The sequence below is a fragment of the Salvelinus alpinus genome, chromosome 32 (assembly GCF_045679555.1).
Source record: "Salvelinus alpinus chromosome 32, SLU_Salpinus.1, whole genome shotgun sequence".
Lineage (NCBI taxonomy): Eukaryota > Metazoa > Chordata > Actinopteri > Salmoniformes > Salmonidae > Salvelinus > Salvelinus alpinus.
Window position 1 is genome coordinate 27,798,919 of NC_092117.1, and position 21,321 is coordinate 27,820,239.

At 47.8% G+C, this 21,321-nt stretch overlaps 1 protein-coding gene across 1 annotated transcript in view; it reads left to right on the plus strand.

The window, feature by feature from the left end:
• Nucleotides 1-1,324: 1,324 nt before the first annotated feature.
• Nucleotides 1,325-21,321, plus strand: part of LOC139562520 (axoneme-associated protein mst101(2)-like) — a 34,216-nt gene continuing 14,219 nt past the window's right edge. The window contains exon 1 of the mRNA XM_071380271.1: nucleotides 1,325-1,573. Coding sequence (XP_071236372.1) covers nucleotides 1,325-1,573 — 249 coding nt within the window. The remainder of the gene's footprint in view (nucleotides 1,574-21,321) is intronic.

Genomic DNA, 21,321 nt, shown 5'->3' on the forward strand with positions numbered 1-21,321 from the left:
TCCTAACCAAGGTGTTAACAGAAACCAGACACCTTAGAGGATCTCCTAACCAAGGTGTAAACAGCGACCAGATACCTTAGAGGATCTCCTAACCAAGGTGTTAACAGAAACCAGACATCCACACCTTAGAGGAGCTCCTAACCAAGGTGTAAACAGCGACCAGATACCTTAGAGGATCTCCTAACCAAGGTGTTAACAGCAACCAGACATCCTCACCTTAGAGGAGCTCCTAACCAAGGTGTAAACAGAAACCAGACATCCTCACCTTAGAGGATCTCCTAACCAAGGTGTTAACAGCAACCAGACATCCTCACCTTAGAGGATCTCCTAACCAAGGTGTAAACAGCAACCAGACATCTTAGAGGAGCTCCTAACCAAGGTGTAAACAGCAACCAGACATCCTCACCTTAGAGGAGCTCCTAACCAAGGTGTTAACAGCGACCAGATACCTTAGAGGATCTCCTAACCAAGGTGTTAACAGCAACCAGACAACCACACCTTAGAGGAGCTCTTAACCAAGGAGCGGACAGAGCAGGACAGCAGCCTTGCAGCACAGCTGAAAGAGGTTCAGCAACCAAGAGACGGACTCAAGTGAGAGCTGGCTGATCTAACAAAGGAGGTGAGAGAGCTCCAAAAAGACAAGCAGAGCAGTAATAACGAGCTGACCACAATAAGAGAGGAGCTGCAGGAGAGAAAGAGAACAGAGGACAGGCTGCAGGAGCAGCTAGATCACCACCCTATGACCTGCCCTCACACAGCAGAAGAACCCACCTCAACCAGCCAGGCCTCCCCAGCCCTTCCTGCTGCACACCTCCCCCCAGCCCACAGAGCAGCCTCCCACTGACAGCGGCACCGGCACAGACCAGCCACACCCCAGCTCCAACCAGCCCCCCCTCTGCCCCCCCCCCAGTCCAGAAGAAACAGACCAGCCAGATCCCAGCTCCAACATCCACCAGCCCCCTCTCTACCTCCTCCAGTCCAGAAGAAACAGACCAGCCACACCCCAGCTCCAACACCCACCAGCCCCCAGTCCAGATGTCACACTACATTTTACATTTACATTTAAGTCATTTAGCAGACGCTCTTATCCAGAGCGACTTACAAATTGGAAAGTTCATACATATTCATCCTGGTCCCCCCGTGGGAAATGAACCCACAACCCTGGCGTTGCAAGCGCCATGCTCTACCAACTGAGCCACACGGGACCCTCACACTAGCTGACATTGTCCTGTTGATGGACTCAAATGGGAAGTTTGTTTAAGAGAATAAACTATTCCCTAGACACAAAACGATTAAGGTGTGGTGCCCAACAACGCAGAGTGCCATGGAGCTGCTTGATAAAGCCCAGCTCGGGTCGCCAAACCACATAATCCTACACACCGGAAGCAACGACCTGCGTGCTCAGCAGGAGAGGGTGGCCACTTCACTACGGGGAGTGATTGAGAAGGCCTCCGCAATCTTCCCCAACTCAAGAATCATGGTGTCAACCCTTCTACAGAGGAGGAACTTCCACCCTGTCACAATCCAAGGAATAAACGCCAGCCTCTCCCGGGACTGTGCCCTGCGACCCAATGTACACCTGGCCCACCGTCCCACCCTCCATCTGGACTGTCTCTATGACCATGTTCACCCCATCCTTGCCAAGACTCTCAAGTTATTTGCTTTAAACCGCAGGCCGACCTCTCAACCCAGGAACAGCAGAGCATCTATTGGAAAGACACCACAAAACATCGAAGTAAACTTCAATGCTATTTGGTTCTAAACAGACAGTAGATGGTGACAGACTATCTGACCACTGTGACTGACAGAAAACTAAGGAAAACACTGACTAGGTACAGACTCAGTGAGCACAGTCTGGCTATAGAGACCGGTCGTCACAGGCAAACATGACTGCACAGAGAGGACAGGCTGAGCTCACTCTGCTCCAGGGGAGAGGTAGAGACAGAGCTGCATTTCCTATTACACTGTGACAAATACTCAGACCTAAGATAATATTTCTTTCCCAAAATTATAATTCAATACAAAGAATTTGAAACTATAAAATATTAAGATAAAACATTTTTGACATTACATTGCACTTTTCACTGGCTGTCCCTCAGATTGTGGCAGAAGGACACATATTTTCACCTATTTATTGGGTTCTGCCACAACCTGAGGGACAGCCAGTGAAAAGTGCAATGTAATGTCAAAAATGTTTCCCATTTAGTTTTGTTTTGTCTTTCATACCATGTCATGTGTCTTCTCAGTCATGTTGAGACTGGTCTACTACTACTGCTTAAAGTATTATTATTCTCATTAATATCATCAATATTGGTGTTGTAGTTGCTGTTAGTGGTAATCACATTTCCACTACTACTATTATTATTGCTGTTGGTCCCACCATTTTTGTTATATGTATACGTTGACAATGTAAGTAATTTAACTTGCCATGTCAATAAAGTCAATTGAATTGAGCGAGAGAGAGAGAGAGAGAGAGAGTGAGAGAGAGGAAATAGAGAGAGAGAGAGAGAGAGAGAGGAGGGAATAGAGAGAGAGAGGAGGGAATAGAGAGCGTGAGAGAGAGGAAATAGAGAGAGAGCGAGAGAGGAGGGAATAGAGCGAGAGAGGAGGGAACAGAGAGAGAGAGAGAGAGAGAGAGAGAGAGAGAGAGAGAGAGAGAGAGAGAGAGAGAGAGAGAGAGAAAGAGAGAGAGAGAGAGGGAACAGGAGAGGAGGGAACAGAGAGAGGGTACAGAGAGAGAGATGGAGGGAACAGAGAGAGAGATGGAGGGAACAGAGGAGGGAACAGAGAGAGAGATGGAGGGAACAGAGGAGGGAACAGAGAGAGAGAGAGGAGGGAACAGAGAGAGAGAGAGAGGAGGGAACAGAGGAGGGAACAGAGAGAGAGATGGAGGGAACAGAGGAGGGAACAGAGAAAGAGATGGAGGGAACAGAGGAGGGAACAGAGAGAGAGATGGAGGGAACAGAGAGAGAGAGAGAGGAGGGAACAGAGGAGGGAACAGAGAGAGAGATGGAGGGAACAGAGGAGGGAACAGAGAGAGAGATGGAGGGAACAGAGGAGGGAACAGAGAAAGAGATGGAGGGAACAGAGGAGGGAACAGAGAGAGAGATGGAGGGAACAGAGGAGGGAACAGAGAGAGAGATGGAGGGAACAGAGGAGGGAACAGAGAGAGAGATGGAGGGAACAGAGGAGGGAACAGAGAGAGAGATGGAGGGAACAGAGGAGGGAACAGAGAGAGAGATGGAGGGAACAGAGGAGGGAACAGAGAGAGAGATGGAGGGAACAGAGGAGGGAACAGAGAGAGAGAAAGCTGCACTTCCTAACCTCCTGCCAAATGTATGACCACATTAGAGACACATATTTCCCTCAGATCTACAGACACACAATGAATTTCAAAACAAATCAAACATTGATAAACTCCCGTATCTGTTAGGTGAAATACCACAGTGTGCAGTCATAGCAGCAAGATTTGTGACCTGTTACCATGAGAAACAGGCAACCAGTGGAGCACAAACAACATTGTAAATACAACCTATATTTATCTGTTTATTTATTTTCCCTTTCATACCTGCACATTACTTGCACATTGCTGCAACACTGTACATAGCCAGTAGTATAACATTTGAAATGTCTATATTCTTTTAAAACTTTTGTGAGTGTAATGTTTGCTAATGTTTCCCTTGTTTATTTCCCTTTTGTCTATTGTCTATTCCATTTACTTTGGCAATGTAAACATATGTTTCCCATGCCAATAAAGCCCTTTGAATTTAATTTAATTGAGAGAGAGAGCGAGTGAGAGATGGATGAAACAAACAGAGAGAGAGTGTTAGATGGAAGGAACAGAGAGAGAGATCTATTTCACTTGCTTTGGCAATGTAAACATATGTTTCCCATGCCAATAAAGCCCTTAAATTGAATTGAATTGAAAGAGCGAGAGCGAGAGAGAGAAAGAGGGGAAGAGAGATGGAGGGAACAGAGAGTGAGAGAGAGAGAGAGAGAGAGAGAGAGAGCGAGAGAGAGAGAAAGAGGGGGAGAGAGATGGAGGGAACAGAGAGAGAGAGAGAGAGAGAGAGAGAGAGAGAGAGAGAGAGAGAGAGAGAGAGAGAGGGGGGGGGGGAGAGAGAGAGAGGGGGGGGGGAGAGAGATGGAGGGAACAGAGAGAGAGATGGAAGGAGAGCGTTTCTCCAGGCTGCTCATCATGAAGGAAGAGGGACACTGGATAGGACTGCTACGAGCTCGGAGCATGTGGGATGGTGTTGCGTGTGTGTGTCTGTGTGTGTGTGTGACAGAAGAGCCTCAGGGGAAGTTGGAGAGGAGTGGAGATTGTGGGACTTTAGGTGGTTGATGGAGGATGTGTGTGTGTGTGTGTGTGTGTGTGTGTGTGTGTGTGTGTGTGTGTGTGTGTGTGTGTGTGTGTGTGTGTGTGTGTGTGTGTGTGTGTGTGTGTGTGTGTGTGTGTGTGTGTGTGTGTGTGTGGATATCACAGTGTCCAGTGTAATAGAGCCAGACACACAGCACATCTGAAATGAATCCAATCATGGTACAACATCATGCTTTCATCTGAACCAAGACACGCAGACACACAGCCAGAAGTTCAAGAGCAGGTTGTATTAGCACCATGATGTCAGGGACAAGAGGTGGAGATAATTGACTTTCAACATGTTTTAAAAGGAGAGTGAGTGAGAGAGAGAGGAGAGAAAGTGAGAGAAGGGGAAGAGGGATAAACAGAGAGAAAATAAGCGAGAGAGTGAGAGAGATGTCTTTATTATTTTGGAATGTTTACTGTTAATTTTTTGTTTATTTCACTTTTGTTTATTATCTATTTCACTTGCTTTGGCAATGTAAACATACAGTTGAAGTCAGAAGTTTACATACACTTAGGTTGGAGTCATTAAATCTCGTTTTTCAACCACTCCACAAATTTCTTGTTAACAAACTATAGTTTTGGCAAGTCGGTTAGGACATCTACTTTGTGCATGACACAAGTAATTTTTCCAACAATTGTTTACAGACAAATTATTTCACTTCTAATTCACTGTATCACAATTCCAGTGGGTCAGAAGTTTACATATACTAAGTTGACTGTGCCTTTAAACAGTTTGGAAAAAAATCATGGGAAAATCAAAGGAAATAAGCCAAGACCTCAGAAAACAAATTGTAGACCTACACAAGTCTGGTTCATCCTTGGGAGCAATTTCCAAATGCCTGAAGGTACCACGTTCATCTGTACAAACAATAATACGCAAGTATAAACACCATGGGACCACGCAGCCACCATACCACACAGGAAGGAGACGAGTGCTGTCTCCTAGAGATGAACGTACTTTTGTGTGCGAAAAGTGCAAATCAAATCAAATCAGAACAACAGCAACAGACCTTGTGAAGATGCTGGAGGAAACAGGTACAAAAGTATCTATATCCACAGTAAAAGTACAATATATCGACATTACCTGAAAGGCCGCTCAGCAAGGAAGAAGCCACTGCTCCAAAACCGCCATAAAAAAGCCAGACTACGGTTTGCAACTGCACATGGGGACAAAGATCGTAATTTTGGGAGAAATGTCCTCTGGTCTGATGAAACAAAAATAGAACTGTTTGGCCATAATGACCATCGTTATGTTTGGAGGAAAAAGGGGGATGTTTGCAAGCCGAAGAACACCATCCCAACCGGGAAGCACAGGGGTGGCAGCATCATGTTGTAGGGGTGCTTTGCTGCAGGAGGGACTGGTGCACTTCACAAAATAGATAACATCATGAGGAAGGGAAATGATGTGGATATATTGAAGCAACATCTCAAGACGTCAGTCAGGAAGTTAAAACTTGGTCGCAAATGGATCATCCAAATGGACAATGACCCCAAGCATACTTCCAAAGTTGTGGCAAAATGGCTTAAGGACAACAAAGTCAAGGTATTGAAGTGGCCATCACAAAGCCCTGACCTCAATCCTATGGAACATTTGTGGGCAGAACTGAAAAAGCGTGTGCGAGCAAGGAGGCTTCCAAACCTGACTCAGTTACACCAGCTCTGTCAGGAGGAATGGGCCAAAATTCACCCAACTTATTGTTGGAAGCTTGTGGAAGGCTACCTGAAATGTTTAAACCAAGTTAAACAATTAAAAGGCAATGCTACCAAATACTAATTGAGTGTATGTAAACTTCTGACCCACTGGGAATGTGATGAAAGAAATAAAAACTGAAATAAGTCATTCTCTCTACTATTATTCTGACATTTCACATTCTTAAAATAAAGCGGTGATCCTAAATGACCTAAAACAGGGACTTTTTACTATGATTAAATGTCAGGAATTGTGAAAAACTGAGTTTAAATGTATTTGGCTAAGGTGTATGTAACCTTCCGACTTCAACTGTATGTTTCCCATGCCAATAAAGCCCTTTGAATTGAATTGAAATTGAATTTGAATTGAAAGAGAGGGAGAGGTCGAGGTCGAGGTAGAGAGAGAGGTAGAGAGAGAGAGAAGGGGGCCCAGCCTAGCAGCTATAAAATAAATATGTTGCTAGACAGACTCTTTTGTTTCTATATTAAAGTGATGCTCCTGAACTTTTGTATAATTCAGCCGGAAGTTTTGAAAGTGGGTCTCATGAGCCAAAACAGGTCCCTGTTTTTTGTGTACTACGTCATCCAATTGTGTACTATGTCACCCATTTCTGGAAAATATATAAATAAATATAAATATATACAATTCGTATGATACGTTACAAATCCAATTCGTACAATATGTTACTAATTTGTTGTGCTTAAGATCCTGGCCAGAGGGGCCTCCCGAGTGGCGCAGTGGTCTAAGGCACTGTATCGCAGTGCTAGCTGTGCCACTAGAGATTCTGGGTTCGAGTCCAGGCTCTGTCGCAGCCGGCCGCGCCCGGGAAACTCATGGCCCAGCATCGTCCAGGTTCAGGGAGGGTTTTGGCCGGCAGGGATATCCTTGTCTCATTGTGCACTAGCAACTCCTGTTGCGGGCTGGGCACGGTCACCAGGTGTATGGTGTTTCCTCCGACACATTGGTGCGGCTGGCTTCCGGGTTGGATGGGCATTGTGTCAAGAAGCAGTGTTTCGGAGGATGCATGGTTCTCGACCTTCGCCTCTCCCGAGTCCATATGGGAGTTGCAGCGATGAAACAAGATTGTAACTACTAACAATTGGATACCATGAAATTGGGGAGAAAAAAGGGGTAAAAAAAGGAAGAATAAAAAAAAAAGATCCTGAACAGCATCTTTAGCTCCTGGAAAAGACCAGTTCTCAGGCTGAATCCTTCTGTTATTTTCCATTGTAAGGAGGGAGTGCTGAGACATATTGACATGATGTGTTTGTAGCATAGACATCATGTTGATTCCTCCAAGCCAAGAGATTATGGAACTCAGAGAGACTGGTTGGACACAAGTTTTGTACGATGGAAGATCTGCTATACCTCTAGTCAATTTCAGATCGACAGTGACAACAGTGAAAGTTGAAATTTAGCGAAAATTTCTGCCTGAAATGTTCACCTAAAAATATGTGTTTTTTTATTTCATTTTTATGTCACAGACTGATGGAACTGGTTGGATACCAAACCAAAGTTTTATATGATAGATTAGATCTCCAGTGCATTGGGAAAGTATTCAGACTTTTTCAAAATGTTGTTGCGTTACAGCCTTATTCTAAAGTGGATTAAATAGTTTTCCTCCCCTCATCAATCTACACACAATACCCCATAATGACAAAGCAAAATCAGGTTTTTAGAATTTTTTACAAATGTATTCAAATATATACACTGCTCAAAAAAATAAAGGGAACACTTAAACAACACAATGTAACTCCAAGTCAATCACACTTCTGTGAAATCAAACTGTCCACTTAGGAAGCAACACTGATTGACAATAAATTTCACATGCTGTTGTGCAAATGGAATAGACAACAGGTGGAAATTATAGGCAATTAGCAAGACACCCCCAATAAAGGAGTGGTTCTGCAGGTGGTGACCACAGACCACTTCTCAGTTCCTATGCTTCCTGGCTGATGTTTTGGTCACTTTTGAATGCTGGCGGTGCTTTCACTCTAGTGGTAGCATGAGACGGAGTCTACAACCCACACAAGTGGCTCAGGTAGTGCAGCTCATCCAGGATGGCACATCAATGCGAGCTGTGGCAAGAAGGTTTGCTGTGTCTGTCAGCGTAGTGTCCAGAGCATGGAGGCGCTACCAGGAGACAGGCCAGTACATCAGGAGACGTGGAGGAGGGCAACAACCCAGCAGCAGGACCGCTACCTCCGCCTTTGTGCAAGGAGGAGCACTGCCAGAGCCCTGCAAAATGACCTCCAGCAGGCCACAAATGTGCATGTGTCTGCTCAAACGGTCAGAAACAGACTCCATGAGGGTGTTATGAGGGCCCGACGTCCACAGGTGGGGGTTGTGCTTACAGCCCAACACCGTGCAGGACGTTTGGCATTTGCCAGAGAACACCAAGATTGGCAAATTCGCCACTGGCGCCCTGTGCTCTTCACAGATGAAAGCAGGTTCACACTGAGCACATGTGACATACGTGACAGTCTGGAGACGCCGTGGAGAACGTTCTGCTGCCTGCAACATCCTCCAGCATGACCGGTTTGGCGGTGGGTCAGTCATGGTGTGCGGTGGCATTTCTTTGGGGGGCCGCACAGCCCTCCATGTGCTCGCCAGAGGTAGCCTGACTGCCATTAGGTACCTGTCAGGACCCGGTGCGAGAAACAGTCACTAATAATTGGCAGAACCCAGAAGATGAGGCAGACACAGCAGTACTAGAGATGGTGGTTTAATAAAAAATAGATATCTTCCAAAATACAAAAGAAAATCCACAAAGTGGTAAAAACAGCAAGGGAAAAAAACAAACCTCAAAAGATCAATCCAAAAATACACGAGAACAAAACCAGAGAACCTCTGGAAAATTCAACAAGAGAAAAATGTTCACAAAGGCTGGGGCTGGGTGCTAACATACAAACACTGAGCAAGGAACTGAGGAACACACAGGGTTAAATACTAACAAGGGAATGACTTACAGGTGCAAACAATAATTAGGGCAAGAAAAAACAAAAGGTACAAAAAAGGTGCAAGGGGGACATCTAGTGAACAAAACCTGAACAGTCCTGGCCAAAACCTGACAGAATCCCCCCCCTAGGAACGGCTCCTGACGTTCCTACCAGCCTTCTCAGGGTGGAGGACCCTGAACTGACGAATGAGGTCAGGGTCCAGTATGTCCTTGGCAGGAACCCAGGAGCGCTCCTCGGGACCGTAGCCTTCCCAGTCCACCAGATACTGCCAGGACCGCTGCACCCGGCGGGAATCCAGTATCCGATGGACGGTATAAGCCGACTGGCCTCCGATGATACGGGGCTGAGGGGGAGGTCTGCCTGCCGGGATAAGGGGAGAAAAAACAACAGGTTTTAATAAAGAAATGTGAAACGTGGGATTAATTTTAAGGGATCTGGGTAAGTGCAGGCGAAAAGTAACGGGGTTCACTTTTCTGGCAACCTTAAAGGGACCGATGAATTTCTGGGACAGTTTGCGAGACTCCACCCGTAGCGGTAAATTCTTGGTTGAGAGCCATACTCTCTGGCCGAGGCGCAGGGTAGGCCCGGGACGGCGACGTCTGTTGGCTTGTTGTTGGTACCTCTGTGAGGAACGCAGAAGATTAAGACGGGCCTTCTTCCACGTAAGCCGACAGCGTCTGATGAACCTCGAGGCTGAAGGCACACTGACTTCTGCCTCCTGGTTCGGGAACAATGGAGGAGCATAGCCAAACTGACACTCGTGCGGGGACATACCAGTGGAGGAGGAGCACAAGGTGTTGTGCGCGTACTCGGCCCAAACCATGAAGGACGACCATGTGGACGGGTTGTTGGAGACCATACATCTGAGGGTGGTTTCCAGCTCTTGATTCATCCTCTCGGTTTGGCCATTGGACTCCGGATGGTACCCTGAAGATAGACTGGCAGTGGCCCCTATGAGTTGGCAGAAGGCCTTCCAAAACCTTGAGGCGAACTGGGGACCTCTGTCGGAAACCATATCTTGCGGAATGCCGAAGACTCGGAACACATGGTTAATCACCAACTCAGCCGTTTCCTTGGCAGAAGGTAACTTAGTCAAGGGAACGAACCTGGCCGCCTTAGAAAACCTGTCGATGATGACTAGGATAGTTGTATTACCATGGGACGGAGGAAGGCCAGTAATAAAGTCCAATGAGATATGGGACCAGGGTCGGTGGGGAATAGATAGAGGGTGAAGGAGTCCTTGAGGGCGGAGGTGAGAAGATTTGCCCTGGCAGCACACGGAACAGGCCTTGACGAAAGTGGCAACGTCTTCTTTTATGGTGGGCCACCAGAACTTACGCTGGATGAACTCCAAGGTGCGACCTACGCCCGGGTGACAGGTGAGGCGAGAGGAGTGCCCCCACAGAAGGACTTGGGACCTTGCTGCCTTGGGAACAAACAACCGATTGGCAGGACCTCCTCCAGGGCCCGGTTCGATGGCTTGGGCTTGTTTCACGGTATCCTCCACTTGCCACGAGATCGGAGCCACGATCTTAGCGGCCGGAAGGACAGTCATGTCAGTATCTTCTCGAATGGCAGGAGAGTAGATTCGTGACAAGGCGTCCGGTTTGAGATTCTTCGACCCGGGTCTATAGGTGAGGATAAACTGAAATCGGCTGAAGAAAAGAGACCATCGAGCTTGTCTGGAGTTCAACCGCTTCGCCTGCTGGATATACTCCAGATTTTTGTGGTCCGTAAGCACTTGAAACGGTTGAGAAGCCCCCTCGAGCCAGTGTCTCCATTCCTTCAATGCCATCTTAACCGCTAGGAGTTCACGATCCCCCACATCGTAATTCCTCTCGGCCGGGGTAAGCCGGTGAGAGAAGAAGGCGCAAGGATGAAGCTTCTTGTCTTCACCCCTCTGAGACAGGACAGCTCCAACCCCAACCTCTGATGCGTCTACCTCCACCACAAAAGGTTCATCCGCCGTTGGTAGTGTCAGAATGGGAGCAGAGAGGATGCGCTGCTTGAGTCCTTGGAAGGCAGTCTCAGCTTCTCTTCCCCACAGAAACCTTGTGTTGCCACCCTTGGTTACAGCTGAGAGAGGGGCTGCCACCGAGCTGAAGTTCTTGATGAACTTGCGGTAAAAGTTAGTGAAGCCCAGGAAACGCTGAACTTCCTTAACGGACTTGGGGGTGGGCCAATCCGCTACCGCCCCTACCTTCGTGGGGTCCATCTGGACTCGACCGGGTTCCACTACAAATCCCAGGAATTGTACTCGGGAGGAATGGAATTCACATTTTCCCGGCTTAACGTACAAATGGCTGTCAAGGAGGCGTTTGAGTACTTGTCTGACATGCTTAGTGTGTTCTTGAAGGGAGCTCGAAAAGATGAGGATGTCATCCAAGTAAACAAACACGAAGATGTTAAGCATATCCCTAAGCACATCGTTTATGAGCGCTTGGAACACAGCTGGAGCGTTGGTCAGGCCGAAGGGCATCACCAAGTATTCGTAGTGACCAGTAGGCGCGTTGAAAGCGGTCTTCCACTCGTCACCGGGTTTGATCCGCACAAGATGGTATGCGTTCCGCAGGTCAAGCTTAGTGAAGACCACTGCTTCCTGGAGCAGCTCAAAGGCTGTGGCCATAAGGGGTAGCGGGTAGCGGTTACGGACGGTTATGGCATTAAGTCCCCGGTAGTCGATGCAAGGACGTAATCCCCCGTCTTTTTTGGCCACAAAGAAAAACCCTGCTCCCGCCGGCGAGGTGGATGGACGCATGAGGCCTGCTGCCAGAGAGTCCTTGATGTAGGTATCCATAGCAGCTCGTTCGGGAGGAGATAGGGAAAAGATCCGACCCCTGGGGGGGCATGTGCCCGGAAACAGGTCGATGGGGCAATCGTAAGGTCTATGGGGTGGTAGTTTGGTGGCCCTCTGTTTGCTAAATACCGGTTTGAGGTCATGGTAACACTCGGGAACTCGGGACAGGTCGATGGATTCTAGAGACTCGGGAGGGGAACTCGGGGAACTTGGGAAGATACAAGTGGCTTGGCACGTAGGACCCCACTGCTTGATAGTGCCCACAGACCAGTCGATGTGAGGGTTATGGCTGTGAAGCCAGGGGTATCCAAGGACGAGAGGGAACTCGGAACACGAGGTCAGATGAAAGTTCATCACTTCCTGGTGTTGGGAAACTGAAAGTCGCAAGGGGGTAGTGACACGAGTGACAAGTCCAGATCCCAAAGGGCTTCCATCCAACGTAGTAACCCTTATGGGATCACTTAGAGGTTCAGAGGGAACGCCATTTTCCTTCGCCCAGACACCATCCATGAAGTTACCTGCGGCTCCAGAGTCTACCAAGGCTTGAAGGGGAAGCTCGTGGTTGTCCCAGGAAAGGGTAACTGGAATGAGCAGGCGGGAGTTGGATGGATGGGAGGAGGTTATGTTTCCCGTTACAGTCCTCCCAGGCCTGCACGGGAGAGTGCGTTTTCCCTGGAGCCCGGGACACGTGGAGAGGAAATGGCCCGGTTTGCCGCAATATAGACAGCATCGCTCCCTCATCCGGCGGTCTCTCTCAGCCTGGGAGATGCGTCCAACCTGCATGGGTTCCGGTGGAGTCAGCGAGGATAAAGGTGGAGACTCGGAGCTGGGACCGATAGGAGCTAGGGTGAGAGATCTACGGTTGAGCTCTCTCTCTCTCAGACGCTGGTCTATGCGTGAAGCCAACTTGATCAGGGACTCGAGGTTGTCTGGTGGTTCCCGAGTGGCCAGTTCATCTTGGATGGTGTCGGAAAGACCCTTCAAAAAGCACACTGTGAGCGCCTCGTCGTTCCAGCCACTCGCTGCTGCCACCGTGTGGAACTGGATGGCATAGTCCGTCACGCTGCGCCGACCTTGGCGGAGAGTCAGGAGCTGTTTGGCTGAGTCAGGACCGCTGGTAGGACCTTGAAACACTCGCTTGAATTCTTCAGCAAAGGGCATCCCACACAGCAGTAGCCCAGGCTAGGGCTTTTTCCGACAGCAGGGTGATGATATATGCTATCTTGGACCGGTCGGTGGGAAACGACGAGGGTTGCAGCTCGAAGGAGAGAGAACATTGGGTGAAAAACCCCTTACAAACCCTCGGATCACCTGAAAACCGTTGGGGAGGCGGCAGACGAGGTTCAGCCAGGGGGTTAACTGCCACGGGCACTTGAATCTGATGAACTGGAGCAGAAGCGGTTGCAGGAGAAAGTTGATCAGAAATCTGCTTTATGGAAGTCATCATCTCCGACAGAAGTTGAGAATGTCCAGCCAGTAAGGCCTCTTGCTGAACCAGAGCAGCTTCGTGACGTTGGACAGTCCCCTCGTGGTGGGACAGCATGGGAAAAAAGTCCTGGGTACTGGCTGCCTCTGGGTTCATATTAATGGCTCAGTGTTTCAGTCAGGACCCGGTGCGAGAAACAGTCACTAATAATTGGCAGAACCCAGAAGATGAGGCAGACACAGCAGTACTAGAGATGGTGGTTTAATAAAAAATAGATATCTTCCAAAATACAAAAGAAAATCCACAAAGTGGTAAAAACAGCAAGGGAAAAAACAAACCTCAAAAGATCAATCCAAAAATACACGAGAACAAAACCAGAGAACCTCTGGAAAATTCAACAAGAGAAAAATGTTCACAAAGGCTGGGGCTGGGTGCTAACATACAAACACTGAGCAAGGAACTGAGGAACACACAGGGTTAAATACTAACAAGGGAATGACTTACAGGTGCAAACAATAATTAGGGCAAGAAAAAACAAAAGGTACAAAAAAGGTGCAAGGGGGACATCTAGTGAACAAAACCTGAACAGTCCTGGCCAAAACCTGACAGTACCGAGATGAGATCCTCAGACACCTTGTGAGACCATATGCTGGTGCGGTTGGCCCTGGGTTCCTCCTAATGCAAGACAATGCTAGACCTCATGTGGCTGGAGTGTGTCAGCAGTTCCTGCAAGAGGAAGGCATTGATGCTATGGACTGGCCCGCCCGTTCCCCAGACCTGAATCCAATTGAGCACATCTGGGACATCATGTCTCGCTCCATCCACCAACGCCACGTTGCACCACAGACTGTCCAGGAGCATGCCCAGGCGTTGTAGGGAGGTCATACAGGCACGTGGAGGCCACACAAACTACTGAGCCTCATTTTGACTTGTTTTAAGGACATTACATCAAAGTTGGATCAGCCTGTAGTGTGGTTTTCCACTTTAATTTTGAGTGTGACTCCAAATCCAGACCTCCATGGGTTGATAAATTTGATTTCAATTGATAATTTTTGTGTGATTTTGTTGTCAGCACATTCAACTATGTAAAGAAAAAAGTATTTAATAAGAATATTTCATTCATTCAGATCTAGGATGTGTTATTTTAGTGTTCCCTTTATTTTTTTGAGCAGTGTATATATATAACATTTACATAAGTATTCAGACCCTTTACTCAGTACTTTGTTGAAGAACCTTTGGCAGTGATTACAGCCTCGAGTCTTCTTGGGTATGACACTACAAGCTTGGCATACATGAATTTGGGGAGTTTCTCCCATTCTTCTCTGCAGTTGCTGCACAGCTGTTTTCAGGTCTCTCCAGAGATGTTTGATCGGGTTCAAGTCTGGGCTCTGGCTGGGCCACTCAAGGACTTTCAGAGACTTGTCCCGAAGCCCCTCCTGTGTTGTCTTGGCTGTGTGCTTTGGGTGGTTATACTGTTGGAAGGTGAACCTTTTTCCCCAGTCTGAGGTCCTGAGCGCTCTGGAGCAGGTTTTAATCATTGATCCCTCTGTACTTTGCTCCATTCATCTTTCCCTCAATCCTGACTAGTCTCCCAGTCCCTGGTCCTGAAAAGCATCCCCACAGCATGATGCTGCCACCATCATGTTTCACCTTAGGGATGGTGCCAGGTTCCTCCAGATGTGACGCTTGGCCAGAGAGTTCAGTCTTGGATTCATCAGACCAGAGAATCTTGTTTCTTATAACAAAGGGTCTGAATACTTATGTAAATAAGGTATTTCTGTTTTTTATTTTGAATAAATTCGCAACATTTTATAAAAACTTGTTTCACGTTGTCATTATTGGGTATATTGTGTGTAGATTGATGAGGATCTTTTTCTAATGTAATCCATTTTAAAATAAGGCTGTAACATCACAAAATGGGGAAAAAATCAAGGGGTCTAAATTCTTTCTGAACACACTGTATATGGGTGTGTTGTGCTTTCAATATTTGATACAACTTTTCATTGTTTCAGGTGTTAGTTGAGGTACTGCCATAATGCAAAAATGTATCTTAATGATCAAGGAATAGCTAGCTACCATTGTAGACACATCTGGGTGATACCATGCTCTGTCCCCAGTTTGTCTTAGTAGATCTTATGCTAACTGCACCACTGTGTATTCTGCTGAAGCAACTGAGATAGAAACAAACTAGGTGAATATAACAAGAGAAACTGTGTGCTACAGTATTATAATATCCGGGGGGGGCTGAGACGTGCTGCATATTATATAGTTTCACTAACAGTAAAAAGGCCCCAAACTAATAGGTGTCATATAATACTTGGAGATGCTGCCTAGCGGAGCGTTGTGCTTTTCCTTTTGAGAGGCACGAAACATATCAAATAAAATATGGATGCTCACACAGGCTCCTAAGCTTCAGTGCTCCACACATGAGCCGGTGTAACATTTTAAAGGACTATTTACTCTCTTCATTTCCTGGGTGTATTTCCGAGGCGGAGGAAGAGGGAGGGGGGGGGGAGCGGCGGGAGCGGGAGGGAGGAAGGGGAGCGGCGGGAGGGAGGGAGGGGAGCGGCGGGAGGGAGGGAGGAAGGGGAGCGGCGGGAGCGGGAGGGAGGAAGGGGAGCGGCGGGAGGGAGGGAGGAAGGGGAGCGGCGGGAGGGAGGGAGGAAGGGGAGCGGCGGGAGGGAGGGAGGGGAGTGGCGGGATTGGGAGGGAGGAAGGGGAGCGGCGGGAGGGAGGGAGGAAGGGGAGCGGCGGGAGGGAGGGAGGAAGGGGAGCGGCGGCGGGAGGGAGGGAGGAAGGGGAGCGGCGGGAGGGAGGGAGGGGAGCGGCGGGAGGGAGGGAGGGGAGCGGCGGGAGGGAGGGAGGAAGGGGAGCGGCGGGAGGGAGGGAGGGGAGTGGCGGGAGGGAGGGAGGAAGGGGAGCGGCGGGAGGGAGGGAGGAAGGGGAGCGGCGGGAGGGAGGGAGGGGAGCGGCGGGAGGGAGGGAGGGGAGCGGCGGGGCTTTTTGTATGAAAACAGGGCTGAGGCTAATGTTCCATGAAGACCATGGTGAATTCATATTGATGGGAAAGCAGCCTCTGAGGCCAGGCGGCCATTACTTTTTCATAAAGCCGCCAGGAACAAGAAGTCAGTCAGCTGACAGGTGCTAACGCCGCAGACGCAGAACAGAACAAGGAGAGAGAGAGTGCGAGGGGGAGAGGGGGAGAGAAGAGAGAATAGAGAGAAAGAAATAGACAGGGAGATAGAGAGAGAGCGAGAGAAAGGGAGAGAGAGCACTGCAGGTTTGTCTTTTCAAAACGCTTTTCAGAACACAATCCGTCCTGCTGTGCAGTGTGCGTTGTAATGTGTGTGTTTGCTCACTGCACCCTGAATATCGCAGGAGAGGATTTCACGGCAGAGAGACTGTGCAAACACCAGAATGCATGTCAAATATGATGAGTCTTGATAGCTGTAAAACATATCCAAGGACAACTCCTCACTTATTATGTGCAGCAACGAGATGCCTGCAGCTACTTCAACTGTATCTTCCTGCATCTCCTCTCCGCTCTGCCTTCTCTGCTCACACGTCAGGGCCACAAGGCCCTCTCTGGAAAGCATTGATTATTTTGGCATGAGAAAGGGAGGCGAGGTGTGATTTCTTTTGTGTTTACTCAGAAAAAAAATCTGGAAAAATAGAAGCACATTGGGGAGAAATAAAGATGATGGATTTGCCGGTTGATGTTGATGTGTGTGTGTGTGTGTGTGTGTGTCTGTCTGTGTGTGTGTGTGTCTGTCTGTGTGTGTCTGTCTGTGTCTGTGTCTGTGTCTGTGTGTGTGTGTGTGTGTGTGTGTGTGTGTGTGTGTGTGTGTGTGTGTGTGTGTGTGTGTGTGTGTGTGTGTGTGTGTGTGTGTGTGTGTGTGTGTGTGTGTGTGTGTGTGTGTGTGTGTGTGTGTGTGTGTGTGTGTCTGTCTGTGTCTGTGTCTGTGTCTGTGTGTGTGTGTGTGTGTGTGTGTGTGTGTGTGTGTGTGTGTGTGTGTCTGTCTCTGTGTGTGTGTGTCTGTCTGTGTCTGTCTGTCTCTGTGTGTGTGTGTGTGTGTGTGTGTGTGTGTGTGTGTGTGTGTGTGTGTGTGTGTGTGTGTGTGTGTGTGTGTGTGTGTGTGTGTGTGTGTGTGTGTGTGTGTGTGTGTGTGTGTGTGTGTGTGTGTGTGTGTGTGTGTCTGTGTCTGTGTGTGTGTGTGTGTGTGTGTGTGTGTGTGTGTGTGTGTGTGTGTGTGTGTGTGTGTGTGTGTGTGTCTGTCTCTGTGTGTGTGTGTCTGTCTGTGTCTGTGTCTGTCTGTGTGTGTGTGTGTGTGTGTGTGTGTGTGTGTGTCTGTCTGTGTCTGTGTCTGTGTGTGTGTGTGTGTGTGTGTGTGTGTGTGTGTGTGTGTGTGTGTGTGTGTGTGTGTGTGTGTGTGTGTGTGTGTGTGTGTGTGTGTGTGTGTCTGTGTCTGTGTCTGTGTCTGTGTCTGTGTCTGTGTCTGTGTCTGTGTCTGTGTGTGTGTGTGTGTGTGTGTGTGTGTGTGTGTGTGTGTGTGTGTGTGTGTGTGTGTGTCTGTGTCTGTGTCTGTGTCTGTGTCTGTGTCTGTGTCTGTGTCTGTGTCTGTGTGTGTGTGTGTGTGTGTGTGTGTGTGTGTGTGTGTGTGTGTGTGTGTGTGTGTGTGTGTGTGTGTCTGTCTGTCTGTCTGTCTGTCTGTCTGTGTCTGTGTCTGTGTCTGTGTCTGTGTCTGTGTCTGTGTCTGTGTCTGTGTCTGTGTCTGTGTCTGTGTGTGTGTGTGTGTGTGTGTGTGTGTGTGTGTGTGTGTGTGTGTGTGTCTGTGTCTGTGTGTGTGTGTGTGTGTGCCTGTAGGGCCCCGGAGATTTTATACGAGCTTTCACGGGCGATCGTGTGCGTGCATGCGTGCGAGCGAGCGAGTGTGTTAATCATATTGTAATGGAAATATATACAGTCATTTTAGGTATCATCAACAGTCAAAAACTTTATACTGGAGCATACTGTAAATGATGGTGCATTGTGGGAAAAGGTGTTGTATTTTGAATGGTCCTGTAATTCCACAGAATACAGTACCCTATCTTTGGAACGCCAAAAACATTTTGACCACAAGTGGATGCATGGCACTGTTGTTGTAATTAACATATTTTGAGGCGTGCCTTGTAATATGCTATATTTGTTGCACTCGTGAGTGAGAATGCTGTACCAATATAACTCTGATGTGGTTATAGTGCCAATCAATTGAAAATGTATAGAGGACAGATTGGAGTGGCAGCTAGACTTTAACCTTAAATGGTTGCCATGTCCTTTAGGTCTGTTTTGCCCTGTAGTCACTGCCAGTTTGGAAGCCTTTGTTAAGGTCTCTAGAAGTGAAAGTGATATAAAACACCAAATATTCATTAATATGCTGTAATGTGTAAACACTTTATCAAGCAGCCAGCCTGCTTTCACCAGTCGCTTGTAATTACAGTAAAATACTGTGAAATACAAACCCCTCCCCTCAATGAATTTCATTCATTCATCCATTCATTCATTCATCCATTCATTCATCCATTCATTGCGATTATGGTAGCATTTACTTTTTTTTTAAACAGTATAATATCGCCCATTTTACAGTATTGTACTATGTGTTATCACACAGTACTTGCTTTGACACCGTATTTATACTACAGTAGGTATACTGTAATATAAAATATGGAATTTTACTCACCACCGAGTTGCCTGTAAGATACTGTCAAATTCATTGCAATCCCTTTACAGTGCACAGGTCTCCTCAGAGGGCCTAGCTGCATGTCTGCCAACCTGCGGCCATGGCTGGGCTCCTTCAGTCAACTTTACTGCCTTCATCTAGGCTGACGAATGGCTGGCTGCCTTATGAGCACCTCTCCCTGCAGGCCCCCGGGGGCTCCCAGGATCACAACACTGTCCACAGCCTCCAGAGGTCATACACGTACACCAGCTGGAGAGAGAGGGGGAGGGATAAAGGGAGGGAGGAATGTATGAGGAGGAACAAAGGTAGGGAAGGAGGGAGGGAGAGAGTAGAGGAGGGAAGGAAGGAAAGTTAGAGGGGGATATGAAGGTAGGAAAGGAGGGAGAGAGTAGAGGAGGGAAGGAAGGAGAGAGAGGGGATATGAAGGTAGGAAAGGAGGGAGAGAGTAGAGGGGGGAAGGAAGGAGAGAGAGGGGATATGAAGGTAGGAAAGGAAGGAGGGAGAGTGAGAGTAGAGGAGGGAAGGAAGGAGAGAGGGAGGGGGATATGAAGGTAGGGAAGGAGGGAGGGAGAGAGTAGAGGAGGGAATGAAGGAGAGAGGGAGGGGGATATGAAGGTTGGGAAGGAGGGAGAGAGTAGAGGAGGGAATGAAGGAGAGAGGGAGGGGATATGAAGGTATGGAAGGTAGGGAAGGTAGGGAAGGAGGGAGGGAGAGAGTAGAGCAGGGAAGGAAGGTGAGCGGGAGGGGGATATGAAGGTTGGGAAAGAGGGAGGGAGAGAGGGAGAGATTAGAGGAGTGAATGAAGGCGAGAGGGAGGGAGATATGAAGGTAGGGAAGGAGGATAATTGAAGGAGGAAGGACAGAAGGAGAGGAGAAAGGTATCAAGGTAAGAAAGGATATACAGTTATGAAGGGAGGAAGAAAGGAGAAGTCAGAGTTATGAAGGGAGGAAGAAATGAGAAGTCAGAGTTATGAAGGGAGGAAGAAATGAGAAGTCAGAGTTATGAAGGGAGGAAGAAATGAGAAGTCAGAGTTATTATGAAGGGAGGAAGAAAGGAGAGGTCAGAGTTATGAAGGGAGGAAGAAAGGAGAAGTCAGAGTTATGAAGGGAGGAAGAAAGAAGAGGTCAGAGTTATGAAGGGAGGAAGAAAGGAGAAGTCAGAGTTATTATGAAGGGAGGAAGAAAGGAGAAGTCAGAGTTATTATGAAGGGAGGAAGAAAGGAGAAGTCAGAGTTATTATGAAGGGAGGAAGATTGTAGCTTTGGGAACAGATGGAAGCTAGCATAGGTACAGCATGAAACTCCAGGTCCGGGGTACAGGTCTCCACACAGCTACCCAGCACAGAGGCTCCAGTCTGGGGAATACACACACTCAGCCCAGCCTGGCCAAGCACACATCCATCAGACAGATATTACAGTAATCCAGACGTGATTATATTAGACCAGGTGGCAGGGGGACAGTGGGTGTTTGTGATGGATACCTCCCTCCATCGCTCCACTCGCTGACTTACAGCGGCCACTCACCTCCTCTGCTTTCCTCTCATCTCTCCTCCACAGTAACATTCCACTACCGCTAACCATTTTTTGCTTATGCTGTTATTTAAATGTATTCTAAGGTAATACAAGCCATATTTTATTCTTAATCACACTGCCCAAAGGATTGAGACGTATTTCCGCCAAAGAGAGTGCTGTAAAGTTGCCACGCTCTTATGAAAACAATACATGACTGAGGCACTTAGGTGAAGAGGAGCGATGGAGCTACTCTCACCGTGCTCGCGGAGCCTTTCTAAGACCAGTGTTTCTGTGGGGCCTCGACCAGCCTAACGCCATCAATTATGGCAAAAACTCTATCTTAACTTACATAAATCCTACCTTAGGGTTCTTATGAATATCATTTTTTCCCCCCAGTTATGTTTACTATTTTGTTTTATGGTTTATATCCCTTATTAAAATGTGTGTATCTTGTTCTTCTGAGAAGGATGGAAACTGCATATAGAGTTGTGCCAATAAACAGACAGATAGATTTCAGGTACATCTTAAATGTTTAATGAGTGATGAATTCACTAGTTCAGCAGGAGGTGCAAGGACAAACGCTGAGTGTTGACAGCAGTTCTTATAGTCAAATACCCATCCAGCCATCCAGCCCAGACAGAGAGAGAAAGATAAAGAGAGAGAGAGAGAGAGAGAGAGAGAGAGAAAGAAAGAGGTAGGCTATCATATGGCTAAATACATGGCTAAATACAGTATGAGAACCTAAATACAGTATGAGGACCTGTGCTGTCTGTGTTGTGTGTTTACCTGAAAGACAGGTTAGGGCAGGGGGAATGGAAAAACATTGTTGGCAGGAACATCTCTCCTCTCCAGGG